The sequence below is a fragment of the Dictyostelium discoideum genome (assembly GCF_000004695.1).
Source record: "Dictyostelium discoideum AX4 chromosome 5 chromosome, whole genome shotgun sequence".
Classification (NCBI taxonomy): domain Eukaryota; phylum Evosea; class Eumycetozoa; order Dictyosteliales; family Dictyosteliaceae; genus Dictyostelium; species Dictyostelium discoideum.
In genome coordinates, this window is record NC_007091.3 from 1,459,802 (window position 1) to 1,482,115 (window position 22,314).

Here is a 22,314-nt window from a genome sequence, read left to right on the forward strand (position 1 = left end):
TAAATTTTTTTAAAAAAAGTATTAAGACATACCCCCAACGAGTATCTTTTTCGCTAATATCATTCTAATTAAAATTTTATTATTAGTATGTTTTTATTTTTTTTTATTTTATTTGTTTTTTTATTTATTTATTTATTTATTTATTTATTTATTTTTATTTTTTTGTTTAAAGGTTAAATATAAATAATAAAGTAAAACTTACAACGTAATCTGGATCAGTTTCGAAATCATCATCGTCATCGACTTGATTTGCTTTGTTTAAAGTTGCTGGTGCATGAGTAACGGTTTTTTGGTAAACTATTTTGTTTTTGTAGGAAAAAATATTTGTTAGAGGCAATCATTTAATAATTGTTATTTATTATTATTATTATTATTTTATTAAAGAGAAAAATAAATAATACCAACCTGACATTTCTATTGTTTTGTATATATATGAAAAAAAAAAAAAAAAAAATTTAAAAAAAAAAAAGTAGTGTTGTGTGGAATAAAAAAAAAATATCTGAAAATTTTGTGGAAATTTTTTTTTTTTTTTTTTTTTTCCATCAGTTTAAATGGGTTGGTGGTTAAAAAACACCAATTTTTATTTTTATTTATTTTTTTTTTTTACATGTTAATCGCGTGCAATTATATTTGATTTTTTTTTTATATATGTATTGATTTTTTCATATTATATTAATTTTGTTTTTTTTTCTTTTTTTTTTTTTTTTCTTTTCTTTTTTTTTTTTTGTAAGATTCCTTTGAAAAAACATAAATAATAAAAAATTTAACATTAACAAACAAAAACAAACTAAACCCAATTTCTTACACAATGAAAGAAAGGGGGTAAAATATAAATTTTTTTTTTTTTTATTTATTTATTATTTTTTTTTTTATTTTTTTTTTATTTTTTTATTTTTAAAGTTTAATAGTTTATTTATGGAATTTTAGTTTTCTTTTTTTTTTTTTTAATTTAAATTACCAAATAAATAATTTTAAAATATAGTGTTGTTATTATTTATTTTATGATTTATTTTTATTTTTTTTAAATTAAGTCATGTTCTTTTAATAAATCTTCAAGTGAGGAGGCATAATCTTGAACCCATTTTTTACATTGAGCATTGTATTCTGTAATATTATCACGATAAATTCCAGCTTTTACACTAATGTATATGTAAAAAAAAAAAATAAAAAAAAAATTAAGTTAAGATTTATTTATATTTTTTTTTCCAAAGAAAAAAAAAAAAAAAAAAATTAAATACTTACACATCTAATGGATCCATTGGATTTGGATTAGATAAAAGTGAATGAATTGAAAGTAAAACTTTTTCAGTAGTGATAGCAGCAGACCAGTGGTCTTTTAAAATATCTAAACATATATTACCATCAGTATTGATATTACAATGATAGATACGATTTTCAAATCTAACTTTTGGTGGTGCAAATGGATAGATATTTGGAAATTGAACAGAGAGTACGAAATGACCACCTTCATATGGTGTATCAACTACACCTTTCATTATAACTTTCCAAACTGAAATATCATTTGGATTTGCATAAAGTGTGAATATTGATGATTTACCATTTTTATTTAATTCTTCAATTGATTTTTGAAAACTGATATACTCTCTATAAATTCTTTTACTTGTACCACCAGCACCACTACCATTATTAATATTATTTGAAATTTCATCAAGTTTTTGTTGATCAATTTTTGAAACACATGTTATACCTTTAAGAGCACTATCAACTTTACGAGAGATTGTTTTCAATAAATCACCTTTTAATGATGAAAATTGTTGTTCATTTTCAATTGGGGAAGAGAATGGAGAGAAGGAATCTCTTTGAGTTGGTATTAATAAAGCTTCACGTTCAAATAGTTCAACACCTTCTTGGGTTGAATTTGCCATGAAACAACTACCACCAGTTGCTTTAGTAAGAGTTGATAATGTACTATTATCATCTCTACCAATTGGAATTGCATCCAATATAATATTTAATGGTTTTAAATATTGATAAACATTATAAGGATTAATATTTGAGGTATCTTGACCATCAGTTAATAAGAAAATTCTACAACAAACATCTGGTGCTAATTTCTCTTTTGGATTATTTCTATATTTTTCAATCTCATTTGCTGCATGATAAATTGCTTCATATAATCTTGTAGAACCTTGATTTGCAACAACTTCACCCAATTCTTGTGAAAATGAATCAAAATTTTTACTAATTTCAAATGCTGTATCAATTTTTTGACCAAATAATACTAAACCAGCAACTACTGGTACTTCAAATGAAACATATTTATCCAACATTGTTTGAAATAATGCTTGTGAAACTTCACTTCTATTCATTTCAAGCAAACCTGGTTTTGTTGACCCATTATATGCCACAGCTGTCATTGAACATGAAACATCTAATACAATCATATCAATTTGTTTAATTAAAAATTCATTACTATTTGACATTTCAATTTTTTTATATTCCAAATCAATAACATTTTTAGAATTATTAGTAGTAGTGGTAGTTGTTGTTGTAGTTGTTGTAGTTGTTGGTACTAATTTTGATTGATTAATTAAAATTAATTTTGAATTATCAGGAATTGATAAATCACCAATTGTATCGGTTTCAAATAATTCACTATTTTCATATTGTAATTTAAAATTATTATTATTATCTTTGTTTTCCAAATTAACTGCTTTTAAAATTTGATTAATTAATTCTTGTATTGTTATTTCACTTTTAAATGGAAAATTAATTGTTTTATCAATTGATGGTACTGAAATTATTAAAGTCATATTTTCTTGTTATTTTTTATTTTTTATTTTTTATTTTTTATTTTTTATTTTTTATTTTTTATTTTTTTTTTATTATCTAATTATTTAATGTATATATAAATATTGTTTTGAATTTAAAAATAATTAAATTAACCATTTTTTTCAACTATTTATACTGAAATTATTTATTAATATATTAAATTTGAAAATAAAAAAAAATCAAGATTTTTTGAAATTCTTAAAAAAAAAAAAAAACAGTATTAATGACACACTATACAGTCAACATCTGTCACCAAAAATTTTTTTCTCATTTTCATTTTTTTTTTTTTTTTTTTTTTTTTTTTTGAATTAAGATAAACAATAATATTATTATTATTATTATTATTATTATTATTATTATTATTATTATTATTATTATTATTATTATTATTATTATTATTATTATTATTATTATTATTATTATTATTATTATTATTATTATTATTATTCACTGAGGTGATCACCTTTGTTTTTTTTTTTATATTATATATGAATTATAAAATGGTTTAATGATGATGAGTGATTATTGATTGATCTATTTATTAAATCCAAGCAAAATAAAAAATCTATTTTTAGAATTTAATTGTTTGGATGTAACAAGACAAGACCAAAAAAAAAAAAAAAAAAAGAAAACATTGTTATTTTAAGTTTTGAAATTCTTAAAAAAAAAAAAATTAAGGCAACCAAATTATGGCAATAACCTTTATAGTATGCCACATAATTTAATTTTATTATAACTTAAATATTAATTATTATAATTAATATTAGTTTGAGGTATTATTATTATTATTAATATTATTATTTATACATTCACCACTATTTTCTAAACTTGTATTATTTGAGTTTATATTATTTTCATTAATATTATTTTCATTAATATTATTATTGTTGTTATTATTATTATTATTATTATTATTATTATTATTATTATTATTATTATTATTATTATTATTATTATTATTATTATTATTAATATTAATATTAATATCTTTTTCAGAGACATTAAATTTATAAGAACCAGTTAAAATCTTTAATATATTAATTGCCTCATCAATATCATTTAACCAAATTAATTTATCTTGATAATTATCACAAGAAAGTTTAATTGATAATGTGTTAACATTTACAGTTGGTGTTGAATTTGTTGTTGTGGTTGTAGTTGTTGGTGTTGAATTTGTAGTTGTTGTAGTTGTTGGTGGTGTTGATGATGTTGTATCATTTGTTGAAGATAAATTATTTTGATTATTATTATTATTATTTTGAATATCATTATCATTTAAATAATTAATTGAAATACCAAATTGAAGTTCTCTTTCAATATCAATAATTTCTAAAATATTTTTTAAAGGAATAATTTTAACCTTTTTTTTAAAGGTACCTTTTTCAAAGATAATTAAAATTTGACTTAAAAGGTATAAAGTTACAATTACTTTATTACCTTTTTTTTTTAATTTTTTAATTCTATTTGAAGATTTTAAAAATGTTTGATCACGTAATTGTTGTTCAATATCTTTTGTACCAATTTCTTTAACAGTTGATTGAATTTTATTATCATTTGCCATTTTACCATTGATATCATTGACGATCTTTTCCATTAATATTAAAGAACGTTGGAATATTTTATGATGTTCTTCAGCCTCCAATGAATCATCTTCTGGTGGTAATGCCTTTTTCAACTCTCTTAATAGCAATGGATATTTACAAAGTCTTTGACATGGTTTAATTAGGAATGATTGTAGATTCAATTGCTTTGAATGTGGTAACGATTTAACATATTGAAAGATTTGATTCACTACATTGTTTCCATCGATTAATGAATTCAAAACTTTGATTGAATGATCATGTGTTGATAAATATGAGCCATATCTTTGGAATGCTTTTGAATTGTAAAGAAAGATCTCTTCAATATTGGGATACTGATTCTCATGGTCCAACACTGGTATAATATTCAATAACATTGGGTAAAGGCGTAACGAAACGTAGTAAAGCTCTTCAATATTTGAAAAGATTTGATAGATATCATTTGCTGTCATTAATTTATATTTTGACATTTCCAATGCTGCGAAATAATATAAATTAATTATAACCTCCATTTGATCGATATAATCTGCTTCAGTTTCAATGATCTCTTTAATCACCTTATTAAATGATGTTGATGAATTAATTGGTGGTAATAATGATTTTCTACTTGGTTTTTGTGATAATTGAGTGGTGATTGTATATTGTACATTTATCTTTTCGATTAATATAGTCTTTATATCTAATGTATCTCTTCTTAATGTACCTGATATAAATGATGTTTTCTTTTTATGTGATGATATAAAATTACTAACTGATAATCCATTATTAGGATTAATATTAATTGAAATATTATTAAAACTTGTATCATTTAATGAATTTGTTGATGTTGTTGTTGTTGATGCTGATGATGATGCTGATGCTAATGATAATGAACTGTTTGAATTATTTGAATTATTTGAATCATCACTATTAAAACTATTAATTAAATCATTATTAATATTTTCATTACTATTGATTGTTAAAAATTCATTTGAGACTGAATTTGATGGCGACATTGATGGTGGTGTTGTTGATGGTGTTGGATTTGCTGATGATGGTGTTGATGGTGATACTGATGTTGGTGTTGTAGATAACGACAAGGATGAAAAATCTTCACCATTTAATTTCATTGATGCTTGTTTTCTTGTAAAGGTTCTTTGTCTAAGAGTTCTTAAATCTGATGCCGCTATATTTTGAGAATCTTGAATTGGTGCTATAATTGGTGTTTGTTCAATTACTACTGTTGGTGTATTGGTTATATTTGCTGTTGATAATGATGTTACTGGTATTGGTGATATATCATTTCTTGGTGCAATTTTTGGTCTTGGTGGCTTAGTTGATGTTGGTGGTAAAGGTTTATTATTATTACTATTATTATTATTATTATTATTATTATTATTATTATTATTATTATTATTATTATTATTAAATGCTATGGTTTGTGAAGGTGGAGTTGTTGGTGGTGTTGTTACATTATTATTTATTGTTGTTGTTGTTGTTGCTGTTGTTGCTGTTGTTGATGATGGTGATAAAGTTTGATATTTTACATTTGTTGAATTTATATTTGTTGATGTTTTTGTAGTTGCTATTGTTGGTGGAGTAGTTAAAGTACCACTAGAACTCCATGGTCTCGGTGGTGGTGCAGGTTTATCATTTGGTGGTGGTATTGGTAAAGTTTTTACAGAATGTGATCCAAGTTTTGAAATATAATTATTATCACTATTATTATTATTATTATTATTATTATTATTATTATTATTATTATTATTATTATTATTATTATTATTATTATTATTATTATTGTTATTAGTGGTGGTAGTATTTAGTGCTTCATCTGGATTTGGTGGTACTGGTGAAGTTGGTCTTGATGGTAATTTTGGTAATGGTGAGGGTGGTCTAGTTGGTAATTGACGTCTTGGTGATGGTAATGGTGATAAAATTGTAGGTGTAGGAGCAGGTGATGGTGATGGTGATGGTGAGCCTGATATATTATTATTATTATTCTTCTTTATTATAGATGTTGGTGATAATGTATTTGGTGATAAATTACTTGGTGTATTATTATTGGCACTACCACTATTATTAATGTTATTTATAGTTGATAGTAAAGGTTTTGGTGGTAGAGAGGGTGATGATGATGAAGATGCTGTTGATGATGATGATGATGGTTGTTGTTCATTATATTTTGAAATCATTGTTGAAACTCCTGAAACTATTAATTAATTTTATTTTTTAATTTATTTTTAATTTATTAATTTTAATCATAATGGTTAATTTTTTTTTTTTTTTTTTTTTTTTTTTCCTCAATAATTTTGTTTTTATTTTTTTTATTTTTATTTTTAAAAATAATTTCTATACATACATTTCCTTTGAGGTAAAACTTGATGTGTTTGTTGTTGTTGTTGTTGTTGTTGTTGTTGGTTTTTATCAATTTGATTTACAAGAGAGCCAACACTAAACATTTTTTGGTTAGAATTTTCATTAATAATTTTATTTTTATTTACAAAGGTATTATTATTATTGTTTACCACTGTTGTTGTATTTTTTGGTGGAGTTAAAAATTGGTGGCTGGGAGATGGATTCGAGGTTGAATTTTTTCTCATTTTTTGATTTTATTTTATTTTTTTTTTTTTTTTTTTTCTTTTTTGTTTGTCAGAAAGCCTAAAGTATTTATTTTATTTTATATTTTTTAAAAAATGATTGTGATTATTATTATTATTATTATTATTTTTTTTGTTATTATTTTTTAAAAATTTTATTTTTTTTTGTTATTTTTTTATTTATTATTGATTTTCTTAACCAACATGCCAAGATTAGACTGTGGTGTGTGGGATATTCGATTTTTTTTTTTTTTTTTTTTTTTTTTTTGGAATGTGTGATTTAAAATTATTTTTTTTTTTTATTTTGTTTTTTTTTTTTATTTTATTTTTTTCTATTTATATATTATATAATATATTGGTAATCTTGAGAAGTGTTTTAAAATTTAGAATCATAAAGATGGATTATTTATAGATGAAAATGTGTGTAACCAAAAACTAGTTTGCAAATTATTTTTATTTTTTTTTTTTTTTCCAATTTATTTTTTAATTAAATAATTAATATTAAAAATAAAAAAAAATGAAAATAATGATAGTGGCTATTATAGTTTTTTAAAAAAAAAAAAAAAAGAAAATTTAAAAACTCTTTTCAATCAAAATTAGACAATCATAAAACAGAATAAAAAAAAAAATAAAAATAAAAATAAAAATAAAAATAATTTCATTTTTTTTTTTTTTTTTTTTTTTTTTTTTTTTTTTTTTTTTTTTTTTTTTTTTTTTCCAATCAAAACAAAACCCTTTTTCCTTTTTTTTTTTTTTTTTTTCAAATAATTAATTTGATAAAATGGTTTAAATTATAAATCTAATTTTTTTTTTTAAAAAAAAAAAATAAATATAAAAATAAAATAAATTAATAAAAATTAAAAATCTATTTAATTCGATTATTATTTTTTTATTATTATTTTTTTTTTTAAAAAAATTTTATATTATTTTATTTCTTTTTAAAGAATTTTTTATTTTGTCTATGAGAATCAATTGAAGAAGGTATTTCCCTTTTATGGAATGATGGCATTGGAATTTTACGATCATTTGTTCTACCACCACGATCTGGTACTTTACCAACTAAGACTGAACCAGTTAATAGTTGAGAGGAAGCACTATGAGTACTAGTACGAATGATGTGTAATAAATCTTTATGAACATTTTTTAAATCGAAAAATGAGTAATGATTGAGTGATGGTAATGCTTGAATGTAGTATCTAACGGATCTGTTGATCTCTTGAAGTTTGTCAGCGATACGTTCACTCCAAAGTAAAGATTCCACTGTTACGTCTAATCTTTTTTGAAGTACAATACTTCTTTTCTTATAATCTTGGTATAGAGAATCACTCATTTCTTGAATCTCTTGAATTTGCTTCTCTGTAAATTCAGTATTCTTTAAAAATGGTTCACTCATAAAATCACTTGGTAAAAGTTTTAATGTCTCTTTAATCTTTTCATTAATTTGATTAATTGAATTTGAAAAATTATCAAAATTATTAAATTCAACATTAAATAAATCACTTAGTATTTGAATTTGATTAATTATAAAATCTTCATTATTAATTAATTCAATATCTTTCATTTCTTCATCATTATTATTATTCTCATTATTTTTATTATTATTATTATTATTATTATTATTATTATTATTATTATTATTATTCATTTTTAAAAATAATTCTAATTGAAAAGTTTGTAATTGTAAAAATAAAAATTCAATAAGAGATAATCTATTAAAGTATGAATCTTCAATATTTGTAATTTCTTGATAATCACATTCTTTTAATAATTTTTCAAATGGTTCATTTAATTGTTGATTAAATTCTCCAGCTTTTTCAATTTTTTCCATTTTTGTTGGCCATTGAATATTATAATAAACTGATAATTCTTTACCAATTGACCAAATTAATTCTCTTTTTTTTTTTTTTTTTTTTTTTTTTTTTGGTTTGGTTTTTATGAAAGTTAATAGGGGAGGAAAAAAAAAGAAAAAATTTGGCAAGAATAAAAAAAAAAATAAAAATAAAACACATACTGATAAAGAAAATCGGATTTTCCCTTTTCAATAATAGATTTAAATGATTGTTCAGTTTGATCATTTATCCAATCACATTCTAATCTTAATAATGATATATCTTCAATAATTCTTTGTAATCTAAAACTTTCAAATGATTGTTGTTCCATTTTTTATTTTTATTTTTTTTTATTACTATTTTTTTATTATTTTTTTTTTTTTTTTTTTTTTTTTTTTTTTTGAAGAGCACACACCAAAAATTTGAAAAAAAAAACAAAATAATAATATAATTTTTTTTTTTTTGGAAATTTTTTTTTTAAAAAAAATTTCTTATTTTCACTGTTTCATTTTTGATAAAAATATAAAAAAAAAACTTAAAAAAAAGGAAAAACTGAATAATAACTGTTTTTTTTAAAACATATGATTTATTCTATGTAAATAATAGTAAATTAATAACCTATCATTGAATGAACCCTGATTTTTTTTTTTTATTCAAAATAAAAAAATAAATAAAAAATAAATAAATAAATAAATAAATCACTTTAAAAAAACAGACCAAAATCTCTTTAAAATAGGGTGTTTTGTTTTTATTTTATGAACAAAAATTTGATATTTATTTTAGGAAAAACACTCAATTCAATAATTCTTTATGAATTTATAAAACATTTAAAAATATTTTTAAAAACTACATTTATATCTAATATGTTAAAATAAAATAAAAAAAAAAAAGTTTTCTTTTGTATAATTTATTTATTTTTATTCATTTTTAATAATTTATTTTTATTTATATATTTTAAATATTAAAATAAAATGAAAAAATCTAAATATAATATTTTTTATAAATAGATATAAAAAAATGATTAATTACATTTTTATGATTCGCGATCAAGAAAATATTTTTTTTTTTTAAATTTTCTTACCGAAAAAAGTTTCGGTTTTTTAATTTTTTTTTCTCTAGAGAAGTTCAGTTTCAAAAAGGCTTTTTATTTTATAAAAAAAAAAAAATTAAAATTTATTTTTTTTTTAATTTTTTTTTTTTAAATTTTTTTTTTTTTTCAAAAAATCGTCGAGCGGCCTGCGCTACAAAAGAAAATTTTTTCTATTTTTTTATTTTTTTTTTTTTTTAACTCTCGAGTGCAAAAAAAGGTTAGTAATAAACTTTTGCTAAATATTTCTATTTTTATTTTTTTATTATTTATTTGTTTTAAAAATATCAATACTATTACCAATATATATTTATATACACACATACCCACACACACAACATTAAAAAAAAAAAAAAATAATAAAATAAAAATAAAAAAAAAAAGTGAACATGTCAAGCGATAAAATAAATTTCTCACCTTTTGTGTTAAAGTGTGTTACAGCGATAGTGAAATAAATAAATAAAAATAATAATAAAATAATAATTAATTTTTTGTTTTTTGTTTTTTTTTTTTGTTTTTGTTTTTATTGAATAAAAAAAAAAAAAAATTATAAAAACAATTACTTTTTTATTTTTTGTGTGTGTAAAATTTCCTATAATCGTAATTTCTCAACAATACTTTAGAAAAAAAAAAAAAAAAATAGTTTCACAAATGTAATTTATATTAAAAAAAAAAAAAAAAAACGAGTTTTCATTTTTTTTTTTTCATCACTCTTACATACACATTTTTTTTTTTTATTTTGTTATTGCAAACCTTCTCGAACTTTTTTTTTTTCAAAAAATAAAATAAATAAAAATTGTATTCTAATATTTTTTTTTCTTTAATTATTCTCAAAAAAAAATAATATAAATTTTTTTAAAAAAAAAACATTTAAATTTCTTTTTTACTTTTTTATATATATATATATACACATTTCAATTTTTTTAAAATATAATTAGTAAAGTACAAAATGGTTAATTTCACAATCGATCAAATTCGTGCCATTATGGACCGTCGTGAAAATATCAGAAATATGTCTGTTATTGCTCATGTCGATCACGGTAAAACCACTTTATCAGATTCTTTAATCCAAAGAGCTGGTATTATTGCCGATAAAGTTTCTGGTGATATGAGATATATGTCATGTCGTGCTGATGAACAAGAGCGTGGTATCACCATTAAATCTTCATCTGTATCACTTCACTTCGAAATGCCAAAGGAAGACAAATTACCAGCTGGTTGTACTTCACACGAATTTTTAATCAATCTTATCGATTCCCCAGGTCACGTTGATTTCAGTTCAGAAGTAACTGCTGCCCTCCGTGTTACTGATGGTGCTTTAGTCGTTATCGATTGCGTCGAAGGTGTTTGCGTACAAACCGAAACTGTATTACGTCAAGCCGTCGCTGAACGTATCAAACCAGTCTTATTCGTCAACAAAGTCGATCGTTTCTTATTAGAACTCCAATTAAACACTGAAGAAGCTTATCTCTCTTTCCGTAGAGCTATTGAATCCGTCAATGTCATTGTTGGTAACACTGAAGATAAGGAATTCGGTGATGTCACTGTATCCCCAGAAAAAGGTACCGTCGCTTTCGGTTCTGGTCTCCACGGTTGGGGTTTCACCTTAGGTCGTTTCGCTAAATTATACGCTGCTAAATTTGGTGTCCCAGAAGATAAATTAATGGGTCGTTTATGGGGTGACAGCTATTTCGATGCTACCGCCAAGAAATGGACTTCCAATCCACAATCTGCCGATGGTAAAGCCTTACCAAGAGCTTTCTGTCAATTCGTTCTCGAACCAATCTACCAATTAACCAGAGCCATCGTTGATGAAGATGCCGTCAAACTCGAAAAGATGATGAAGACTCTCCAAATCACTTTAGCCCCAGAAGATGCTGAAATCAAAGGTAAACAATTAGTTAAAGCCGTCATGAGAAAATTCCTTCCAGCCGCCGATGCTATTTTATCTATGATTGTCACCCATTTACCATCACCATTAGTTGCCCAAAAGTACCGTTGTGCCAATCTCTATGAAGGTCCAATGGACGATGAATGTGCCGTCGCCATTCAAAAATGTGATCCAAACGGTCCATTAATGATGTACGTATCAAAGATGGTTCCAACCTCTGATAAAGGTCGTTTCTATGCTTTCGGTCGTGTCTTCTCAGGTATCATCCGTACCGGTCAAAAGGTCAGAATTATGGGTGTCAACTACGTCCCAGGTAAGAAAGACGATTTATTCTTAAAATCCATCCAACGTACCGTTCTTATGATGGGTAGAAAGACTGAACAAATTGAAGATTGTCCATGTGGTAACATTGTTGGTTTAGTCGGTGTCGATCAATTCCTTGTCAAATCTGGTACCATCACCACCTCTGAAGTTGCTCACAACATTCGTGTCATGAAATTCTCCGTATCACCAGTCGTCCGTGTTGCCGTCGAACCAAAGAATCCATCTGATTTACCAAAACTCGTCGAAGGTCTCAAACGTTTAGCCAAATCCGATCCATGTGTACTCTGTTACTCTGAAGAATCTGGTGAACACATCGTTGCCGGTGCTGGTGAACTCCATCTCGAAATTTGTCTTAAAGATCTTGCTGAAGATCACGCTGGTATTGAAATTAAAACCACCGATCCAGTCGTATCATTCAGAGAATCCGTCTCAGAAGAATCATCAATCATGTGTCTTTCTAAATCACCAAACAAACACAATCGTCTCTTCATGAAAGCTTCACCAATCTCTATGGAATTACAAGATCTCATTGAAGCTGGTTCTGATATCTCATCCAAAGATGATCCAAAAGCTCGTGCTAACTATCTCGCTGATAACCACGAATGGGATAAAAATGATGCCATGAACATTTGGTCTTTCGGTCCAGAAGGTAACGGTGCCAATCTCCTCGTCAATGTCACCAAAGGTGTTCAATATTTGAATGAAATTAAAGATTCTTTCGTTGGTGCTTTCCAATGGGCCACCAAAGAAGGTGTTGTTTGTGATGAAAACATGAGAGGTATCCGTTTCAATCTTTATGATGTCACCCTCCACACTGATGCCATCCACAGAGGTGGTGGTCAAATCATCCCAACTGCTCGTCGTGTACTCTATGCTGCTGAATTAACTGCCTCCCCAACTCTCTTAGAACCAATCTACTTAGTAGAAATTACTGCCCCAGAAAACGCTATTGGTGGTATTTACTCTGTACTCAATCGTCGTAGAGGTATTGTTATTGGTGAAGAACGTCGTATCGGTTCCCCATTATTCTCTGTCAAAGCTCATTTACCAGTATTAGAATCCTTCGGTTTCACCGCTGATTTACGTTCCCACACTGCCGGTCAAGCTTTCCCACAATGTGTCTTCGATCATTGGGCTTCAATTGGTGTTGTCAACAAAGATAAGAAAGCCACTGAAGTCGCTTTAGCCACCAGAAAGAGAAAAGGTTTAGCCCCAGAAATCCCAGATCTTGACAAATTCCACGAAAAACTCTAAACAATTTAAGTCGCACTTTGAGTTTTCAAATATAGTAATCAAATCTAAAAAAAATTTTAAAAAAAAAATAATAAAAAAAAAAAAATTAAAAAAAATAATATTTGTTTTGTAATTTATTTTCTTTTTTTTTTAAATTGATGTCCATTTTTAATTTTTATTGTTTAATATTTCCAAGCCTTATTTGAATAAAAAAATACTTTGTCAAATTACAGTTTCTAATTTTTTTTTTAAAAAAAAAATATAACCCATAATTTTTTTTTTTTTAAAAGTTTGGTAGAATTTAAATTTAGTTTGTGATTATTTTAATGTGTTTAACAAATAAGTTGGCCTTACAGCAAATTCTCACAAATTTTTACTGATTAAAAAAAACCCCTTGTCAACTGTCCACTTTTATTTTTTTTTTGTTTGTTGTCCTGAAACGGGGATAATTTTTTGTGAATGACAAATTATCCACTATTTAATGTATCAGTGAAAAAAATTTAAAACAAGATCCAAGCAATTTTAAATTTCTAAACGATTTCTTTTGTAAAATTTACAGACTAAGAAAATTAACATGCAAAGCTTATTTTATTCTGGAATCTGTGCTTTCGAATATATTTACTTTGCCCAATTCATATAATTAACTACAATTTCAATATTAAATTTATCGATTTAATTCATTTAATTTAAAACATGGGTGTATTAAAAAAAAAAAAAAAAAAAAAAAATAATAATGCACTAAATTTTAAAATTCTTTATTTGCTAACTCAAACAAAAAAAAAAAAAAAAGAAAAACTACTTTACATTTTAAAATTAAAATTCATAAATAAAACTATTTCATTGTTTATTCCTTTAATGTATAAACACTGATTAATCAATATTAAAAAAAAAAAAAAAAAAAAAAAGTAAACCAACAAGTAAAAAAAAAAAGTACAATTCTTTTTTTTTTTTTTTTTTTTTTTTTTTATAATTAATTTTTTAATTTATTTATTATTACTTTTTTTTTATTTATTTAAATCTTTTTTCAAAGATTCAAATAAAAATTCTTTTTGTTGAGTTGAAATAAAAGGTAAAAGATTTTGGAAACCATCAACGATTGATTCTGAATCTGATTGAACAAAATTTAAAATTTGATTGATAGCATATTGTTTTGAAAGATCAATAATCTTATCATTAATTATATGAGAATTTGATTCGATTGTTGAAGAAATTAATTTATCGTTTTGATGGTAATCAACTGATTGATTGTTACCAAGGATTTGTTTAATCCAAGTTTCCAATAGATTCAATTTTGATTGACGATTTAAACCTGGATGAGATTTATCGATTAATTTTAATTTATCCTCTTCAAATAATCTTCTCTTTATACGATCATAGAAGAAGGAACGAGCCGATTTCCATGGTACCATTTGTTTAATAACACCCTTTGCTTTCATTCTACCTGGAGTATCATGAAGATCAGCAAATTTAATGGCAATTTGTTGATAAATACCCAAGAGTTCTTTTTCTCTTTGTTGAATTTGAGATTTAATGGTCTTTTGAGATTGATCCAAACCATTGACACTAACACCAATTGGAATTGATTTATCCCATTCAATAAGTTTTGGATCTAAACGATGCATAGTTTTAATGAGTTCTGGATCTCTATATTTAATTTCAGCGATACCATTTGGTTCCAATACACCACCTCTACCTTCTTCACTACAATACATTTCCATCATATCCAAATTGATTGTTGAATCTAAAACTACCCAAGCACCACCACGTAATTCAGCAAATGGTGGAATATAGACCATAACTGGTTGTTTATAGTTTCTAAGGTTATCGACAATCATTGAACCAAATTTAAGGATTTCATCAAACATATCTCTCATACCACCACTAAAACCTCTCCAATTGGCCAAGATCATCAATGGTAACTCTTCACCATTATTGAAATCAGCGATTGCTTGAGCGGTCTTGAATGAAGAATCTGGATACCAAACTTGGCCTGCTTGAGTATTAACTTGTTCATAAGAGAGTGGATTTGCTGGATCAGCAGGAATGATCTTTTCAACACTCTTTGTCTCGACTGCAATGATACCAACTGGAATACCACCTAACCTAGCACGACCAGTGATTACAGTATTTGCCCAGCCAGCCAATGTTTCCATGAAACTATCCTTATCAAACATACCAGAAATCCAATAGTTTGGATCGAGTTCCGATTGTAAACCTGCAATCAAATGTCTAGTATCACATTTACCATTGATTGAATTGGAAGGATCAAATTCGATATCTCTGTGTGGTGAATCGATTGGTGAAATAATTGGTACCATTTCACCACCACTCTTTGGTACAAATGATAACCATTGAAGTACATTTGTAATACCACGAAGTTCATCATTGACAATGATATGAGAAACACCATTTGGATACATAATTTGTGAACCACCCAATTGTTGATTGGATTCATAGACTTCTTTACCCAAAACTTTATTCAAAGCTGAAGCACCAGTTAAAATGATTGGAGCATCATTTTGAATGGTTCTTTGACCCAATCTAACTAGGTATGCACCAATACCAACTGAACGACCTGATACGAGTGTAATTGTAAAGATTTCATTGTAAGCTTGTGAGGTTTCACCAGCGATTAAACCTGACCAACTTAAATTTTCAACACCAATACCATTTTTTTGACCAATGATATCATGAATGATCCATTTGTCTTTATCGGTAGTATCTTGATAAGCAATGACACTATCTTTTAATGCTTGATAATCGTTATTGGTTAAATAAAGGTTTTTAATACCTTTGGTTGGATCGGATGGAACGTTCCAAGTTACTTTAAATTTACTCTTAATTTCATCGGCTAAACCAATTCTAGCACCAGAATTTGAAGATAAATAAATTCTTGGTATTTTTTCTTTTCTTGCCAATTCCGAAGCCAATTTAAATAACATATCTTCTTGTGGACCGAATGAACCAATTTGGTGAGTGATATCATTAGCAATCACTATGGCCTGTCTACCTAATGGATATTCAGGAGTATAGAAAGTCATTCTCCAAGCTACCATACCAATATCATTGTAACCAATTGGACGATAGGTTTCTTCAAGTTTTGGTTTACTCTCTTCTGGTAATTGATCCAATGGAATTGATGGTGGGAAATCAGTATTGATAGTAGATGGTAGAATCAATTCAACACTTTCTAAAACACCACGAGATGATGGATAAACCTTGACAGGATTTGTTTTATTTGATTCCATAAATTCCATCCAAATGTTTTGCATTGCCTCTCTAAAGAGATCAGGATAATCATAACAATAGGTTGTATCTAAACGTTGAGCTTTAAATCTATTTCTTTGAACAGCATCCATAATTGGGTAAGGTGTATCAACTGGTAAACCTTCCCAACTACCTTTTGAACTACCAGGTACAACTGCGAAAACCATTTGACCAATTGAATTTTGTTGTTCATAATAGCATTGAACTTGGAAAGCATAACCAGTTGGGTTTTGTACAAAGAAACGAACTGGAATTAAACCATCACCTTTTCTAATACGACCTCTAACCTCTACACGACCAACTCTAAGTTTCCAAAGTCTTTTACCTAAACGATCACCAATCTCTTGAACTACATAACCAATCATTTTCTCATCAAACATTACCTCTGGCATTACATTTAAAAATATTGAATGATTTTGTGCTTTTTCATACTTTTTATTTGACATTGCAATCTCTAATGATTCAATTGACTCTGAGAGTAGAGTTTCAATTTGTGATAATAAAATATCAACTTTAATCTCATTGGAATGACCATATAGATCTGAATAACGAATAACTGAACGTACAAAGAAACTACGATCAGCATCCGGATCAGTTTCTTTCTTACCTTTCTCTTGAGCATAGTAGAGATGAATTCTTTGACTAGTGGTTGGAACGTGAGTTATATCGAAATTTGATAATTTTCTAACCTCTAAATGATAGGCCATAGCTGGTTCAATATGTCTAAAGATTGGATCCTCCATATACATATGACGTTCTCTAAAAGTGAAATATTTCAATGGTTTACCTTCATCACCACCACAACAAATAAATGTTATACGACGAATACGTGCAATTGACAACTCTTTAATATAACCCTTTAATATTGATTGGAATGAAGAGATAGCTTGATTCTCTTGTGAGATTGATTCTGGATAGATTGAAATGATAACACTAAGAATATCTGTACTTTCATTTGGTGAGAGGGATAATTGAGATTTCTTATTATTCTCTTCATTGTAGCGTGTTAAAATCAATGGTAATTTCTCTTCAAATTTCTTTTCATTTTCAAAGAATACCATCATACCATAACGAAGTTTTGTTTGATCTTCCATTGCAGTTAATGAGTCAGTTGAATCAGTTCTTAACATTGATAAACCATTAAAAATTGACATTGATGGTCTTGGTGAAATTTGGAAACCACTACCACCACTACTACCACCACTACTACTAATAGATCTTATTAATGGTGAACCATAAGTTGGTGAGCCACTATTACTACCACCAAGATTTGATTGTTGTGGTAAATTAATATAGAAATGCCATTCAATGAATGAAAATCCACTTGATCCTTCATCATTTGATAGTGTAACTTTAGTATCTTCAACATAATAGGAACGATAACTATGACGTACATAAACTTCCATTGCTAATTTACGAATATCATCATCATTATTTGATTCATTGAAAAACATTGGTATTAAAATATCACTAATTTCATTTGTTTGTTTTGATAATTTTGAAATTTTTTCATCCTTATTATCTTGAACTTTTTCATCAACTTGTTGTTGTTGTTCATTGTTTACATTTAAAATTGATTTTAATGAATTAATTAAATCATTTGATCTTTGTTTATTTGAAGGTAATTGAGAATGAACCATGATATGTTTAGCTTTTAAAGAGATTTCCATACAATTACCACCAAGTGATGATAATTTTTTAAATTGTTCAACGAAATCACAAACTAAACCTTGTTCTTGAATTTTATTTAGTAATAATAAAATGAATTTATATTTTTTAGATTGTGGATGTAATGATTGAGCGATATCAACAACCTTTGAAATATTATCTTTATAGGTAGGTCTAATTGATTTTAAAACTGTTTGAATATTTTTATTTTGTAAATTAGTTTCAATTTGAATGAATTCTTCTAAATAATTTTTAAAGATATTAATCGCAGCGAATGAAACACCATCATTATATTTCTCTGCTAATAAAATGATTGGTTTAATTAATAATTGAATTGCAATTGATAATTGTTCATTCTCTAATAATAATTTATTTAAATATAATGAAATTGATAATTGTAAATTTTTTGAATTAAATAATTCACTATCATCTTCATCGTCGTCGTCATTATTAAATTCAAATTTATTTAATTCATCATTAATTAATTTAAATAATGATTGTGGTATTCTTGACTGAACAATTGATAATTGTTCTTTAAATTCAAATAATGGTAATTTTTGATTTGATAATTGTTTAATTGTATCATTTAAAAGTTGATTTAAATCATTTGATTCATAACCACATAAAACATTTGAAATTTTACCAAGAGTATAATTTAAGAGTTGATGTGGTTTATTACCAATTAGAGTTGGTGGTGACATTTTTGTAAGGGAACCAGTGAAAACGGTTGATTTTTGAATTGATGATTGGTCTGATAATTCCAAGTTAGCAATGATTGCACCAGGTGCCATTACTGAACCTTCAGTGAGTACGAATTTAATGATACCTTTCTCTGGTACTAACAATGGCATATACATTTTCATAACTTCAATCTCTGCAAATGGAGTACCTTTTACAACTAATGAACCATCATCAACCAAATAACGTACTAATTTACCAGGTGATGAGGTTCTAAGTATACTTGGATCATATTCTTGAGAGAAAACACAAGTTTTAGAGTCAATCATTAATGATAACCCAATTACATCCTCTCTACCATAACAAACATGTGTTGAACCATTCAATAGAATTAATAAACCACTATCGGATAACATTATAACACTTGAATCGATTGAGACTGCACTTTTATCATTCTTTAAACAAACTGAATAATTGTTTATACCAGTTCTTGAGACTTCAAATTGATATTTAACATTATTATAGATCAATTCAATTGGTAGCGAATTATTTAATAACTCCAAACTTGGTAATTGACCATTTGATAATTGATTTGAGAATTCTTGAATCTTTGTTGAGAAAATGGTTGAAGCTTTATAGATTGCACCACATAATACAACGATCATTGTTTCTGGTTTTTTAGTTTGAATCTTTTCACTAATCAATTGATCTAACCAACCGGTATGAATATGGTTCTCTTTGAAATCTTTACTCTCCAATAAATGAATGATATATTCCACTGGGGTTCTAATATCACCACGAATTGAAATCTCTTTTAGACCCAAAATAATGGTTTTTCTAGCTTCTTCTCTTGTTGCACCATTGGCAAAGATATGACCAAATTGTGAATCTGCATACTCGTGAAGACCACCTTTAGCACCAACACTGAAATAACCCCAAATATTTGGTGTACTTCTAAAGGTGAGTTCATGGATTTGACCAGACGTTGGTTTAAAACCCTCATCAGGATTTTCACCTGTGATTCTAACTGCAATACAATGACCAGCTGGTGGATTACGTTTAGTGAAATCGTGTAAATCAATCATTGAATCCCCATAGAGATCATCACCAGTACGACCATACAATTTTCTAATATCCGGTATTCTATGTAATGGTATACCCATTGCAATTTGTAATTGAGTTGCTGGTAAATTTACACCAGTGATTTGTTCAGTCACTGGATGTTCAACTTGAAGACGTGGATTCAATTCCAAAAAGTAATATTCTCCCTCTGCAAATAAATACTCTACTGTACCAGCACCAACATAACCAACCTCTTTGACTAAACGTACGGCGGCACGTTCCATCTCTTCCCAAACTTGTGGGGTTGGTGCAATTGCTGGACCCTCTTCAATGATCTTTTGATGACGACGTTGTACTGAACAATCACGACCATTCAATGAGATGGCTTCACCATGACGATCGGCAACGATTTGAACCTCTAAATGACGGGCATTCGATACTAACTTCATAAAGAAAATCGGTGAACCTGGTACTTCATTTTGAACCTGTCTAAACGATGACTCGAGATCCTCCATTGAGGTCACCTTTCTAATACCTTTACCACCACCACCTTCACTTGCTTTAATCATTGCTGGGAAACCAACACGTTGAGCACATTCACGTGCCTCCTCAACTGAATTGATACATGCACGACCATAGATTTCCGATGGTACGCCATTACATTCGCTATAGTCCACTTTTAATCCACTACCACTCCATGGTACACATGCGACACGTGCACTTTGTGCAACGATTGTCGATGCAATTTTATCACCTAAATCTGCCATAGCCTTGGCGGGTGGCCCAATGAAAACTATACCTGTCTCTGTTTTTGATAAAAGGTCTGGTAAACGTGGATTCTCTGATGCGTGTCCCCAACCGGCCCAAACAGCTTGTACACCAGCTCGTTCTGCAAAATCTACAATAATATCCACATTTGCATAGTTGTTATTATTCGATCCACCTGGTACCTGTAATATTTGGTCTGCCATTCTAATATATTCAGCGTTTGCCTTCATATCCTCTGGTGTTGCCATCACAACAAATTTAATTGCTCTTTCATTACCAAAGTTTGTATATGCCCATTTTCTAACTGATCTAATTGCTTTTACCGCTGCTATACCATTATTTGCAATTAATATCTTTTCTATATTTTTATCACCTCCTAATTTTTTAATATATTCATTAATTTCAATCATTTCATCTGAAATAATTTTAAAAAACAATTAAAAAAAATAAAAATAAAAAAAAAAATAAAAAAAAAAATAAAAAAAAAAATAAAAAAAAAAAAAAAATGAAAATATTAATATTTTAAAACAGTAATTAAATTATTTTTAAAAATAAATATGATTAAAAAAAAAAAAAAAAATAAAAAAAAAATAAAGTAAAAAACAAATAAAATAAATACTAATAAAAAACTATATTGAAACTATTTAAAGTTTTTAACCTATATTACAATTTTTCTATGTTGGTTATGGTTTGGTTGTTAATTTCCTTATCCCCTTTTTTTTTTTTTTTTTTGTTTTTTTTTTTTTTTTATTTTTTTTTAAAAAAAAAAAAAAAAATTAATTTTAAATTATAAGTTTGAAAGTTTTAATTTGTTATTGTTATTATTGTTATTGTTTTTATTTCTATATTTTTATTGTTGTTGTTATTGTTGTTATTACCCGTATTTTATTATTTTATTATTTTTTTTTTTTTTTTTTTTTTTTTACAAATATATATATAAATTATCTTAATTATATATTACAACTCCAATATTATTACAATTGTTATTAATGATATCTATTAATGTTTATAGGGTAGCCTTTGTTTGAGTGTTGTGTATTGTGTGGTGTGTGGGTGTGTGGGTTTGTTATGAATGTGTGTGTTTTGGTTTTGGGTTTGGGTTTGGGTTTGGGTTTGGGTTTGGGTTTGGGTTTGGGTTTTATTTATAAGGGATTAATTTCTAAAGTTAATTTTATTTTAAATAGATTAGTATAACTTTTAAAATTTACAGATTTAAAAATTAAAAAATTTTTTTTTTTTTTTTTTTTTTTTTTTTTTTTTTTTCTTTTTTCTTTTTTTTTTTATTTTTTATTTTTTTTATTTTTTTTCTTCTTATTTTGTTTCTTTTTATATCAGACAAAAAATCTATTTAGAGGATGAAACTCCTCAAGTTGAAAGATTTATTTTAAAATCCGATTAAAGGAATAAAAAATAAAAAAAAAAAAAAGTATATAAAAAGGAATTCCATCAAATAATAAAAAAAAAATAAAATAAAAAAAAGATATTTTGATATTTTAATTTTTTATTTTATTTTATTTTATTTTATTTTATTTTATTTTATTTTATTTTAAAATTT

At 26.1% G+C, this 22,314-nt stretch overlaps 6 protein-coding genes and 1 non-coding gene across 7 annotated transcripts in view; 2 read left to right on the forward strand and 5 right to left on the reverse strand.

The window, feature by feature from the left end:
* The window catches only part of DDB_G0288379 (hypothetical protein), a gene marked incomplete at both ends in the record, with an annotated part of 641 nt that extends 229 nt beyond the window's left edge, over nt 1–412 (reverse strand). The window contains 3 exons of the mRNA XM_631625.1: nt 33–64; nt 203–297; nt 406–412. Coding sequence (XP_636717.1) covers nt 33–64; nt 203–297; nt 406–412 — 134 coding nt within the window. The remainder of the gene's footprint in view (nt 1–32; nt 65–202; nt 298–405) is intronic.
* A 609-nt stretch (nt 413–1,021) lies between these two features.
* DDB_G0288381 (hypothetical protein) lies at nt 1,022–2,774 on the reverse strand (the record flags this gene model as incomplete). Its single annotated transcript, XM_631626.1, has 2 exons — nt 1,022–1,139; nt 1,243–2,774. 2 exons carry the CDS (start codon nt 2,772–2,774, stop codon nt 1,022–1,024), a joined length of 1,650 nt encoding a protein of 549 aa, XP_636718.1.
* Nucleotides 2,775–3,556: 782 nt separating this feature from the next.
* Nucleotides 3,557–6,955, reverse strand: gxcI (RhoGEF domain-containing protein; the record flags this gene model as incomplete). Its single annotated transcript, XM_631627.3, has 2 exons — nt 3,557–6,564; nt 6,715–6,955. The coding sequence occupies 2 exons, from the start codon at nt 6,953–6,955 to the stop codon at nt 3,557–3,559; spliced, it is 3,249 nt and encodes a 1,082-aa protein (XP_636719.3).
* A 925-nt stretch (nt 6,956–7,880) lies between these two features.
* DDB_G0288385 (hypothetical protein) lies at nt 7,881–9,112 on the reverse strand (the record flags this gene model as incomplete). Its single annotated transcript, XM_631628.1, has 2 exons — nt 7,881–8,844; nt 8,964–9,112. The coding sequence occupies 2 exons, from the start codon at nt 9,110–9,112 to the stop codon at nt 7,881–7,883; spliced, it is 1,113 nt and encodes a 370-aa protein (XP_636720.1).
* A 1,705-nt stretch (nt 9,113–10,817) lies between these two features.
* efbA (elongation factor 2) lies at nt 10,818–13,337 on the forward strand (the record flags this gene model as incomplete). Its single annotated transcript, XM_631629.1, has 1 exon — nt 10,818–13,337. The coding sequence occupies one exon, from the start codon at nt 10,818–10,820 to the stop codon at nt 13,335–13,337; it is 2,520 nt and encodes an 839-aa protein (XP_636721.1).
* Nucleotides 13,338–13,659: 322 nt separating this feature from the next.
* Nucleotides 13,660–13,720, forward strand: r31. Its single transcript has one exon.
* Nucleotides 13,721–14,320: 600 nt separating this feature from the next.
* Nucleotides 14,321–21,169, reverse strand: accA (acetyl-CoA carboxylase; the record flags this gene model as incomplete). Its single annotated transcript, XM_631630.1, has 1 exon — nt 14,321–21,169. The coding sequence occupies one exon, from the start codon at nt 21,167–21,169 to the stop codon at nt 14,321–14,323; it is 6,849 nt and encodes a 2,282-aa protein (XP_636722.1).
* Nucleotides 21,170–22,314: the final 1,145 nt, after the last annotated feature.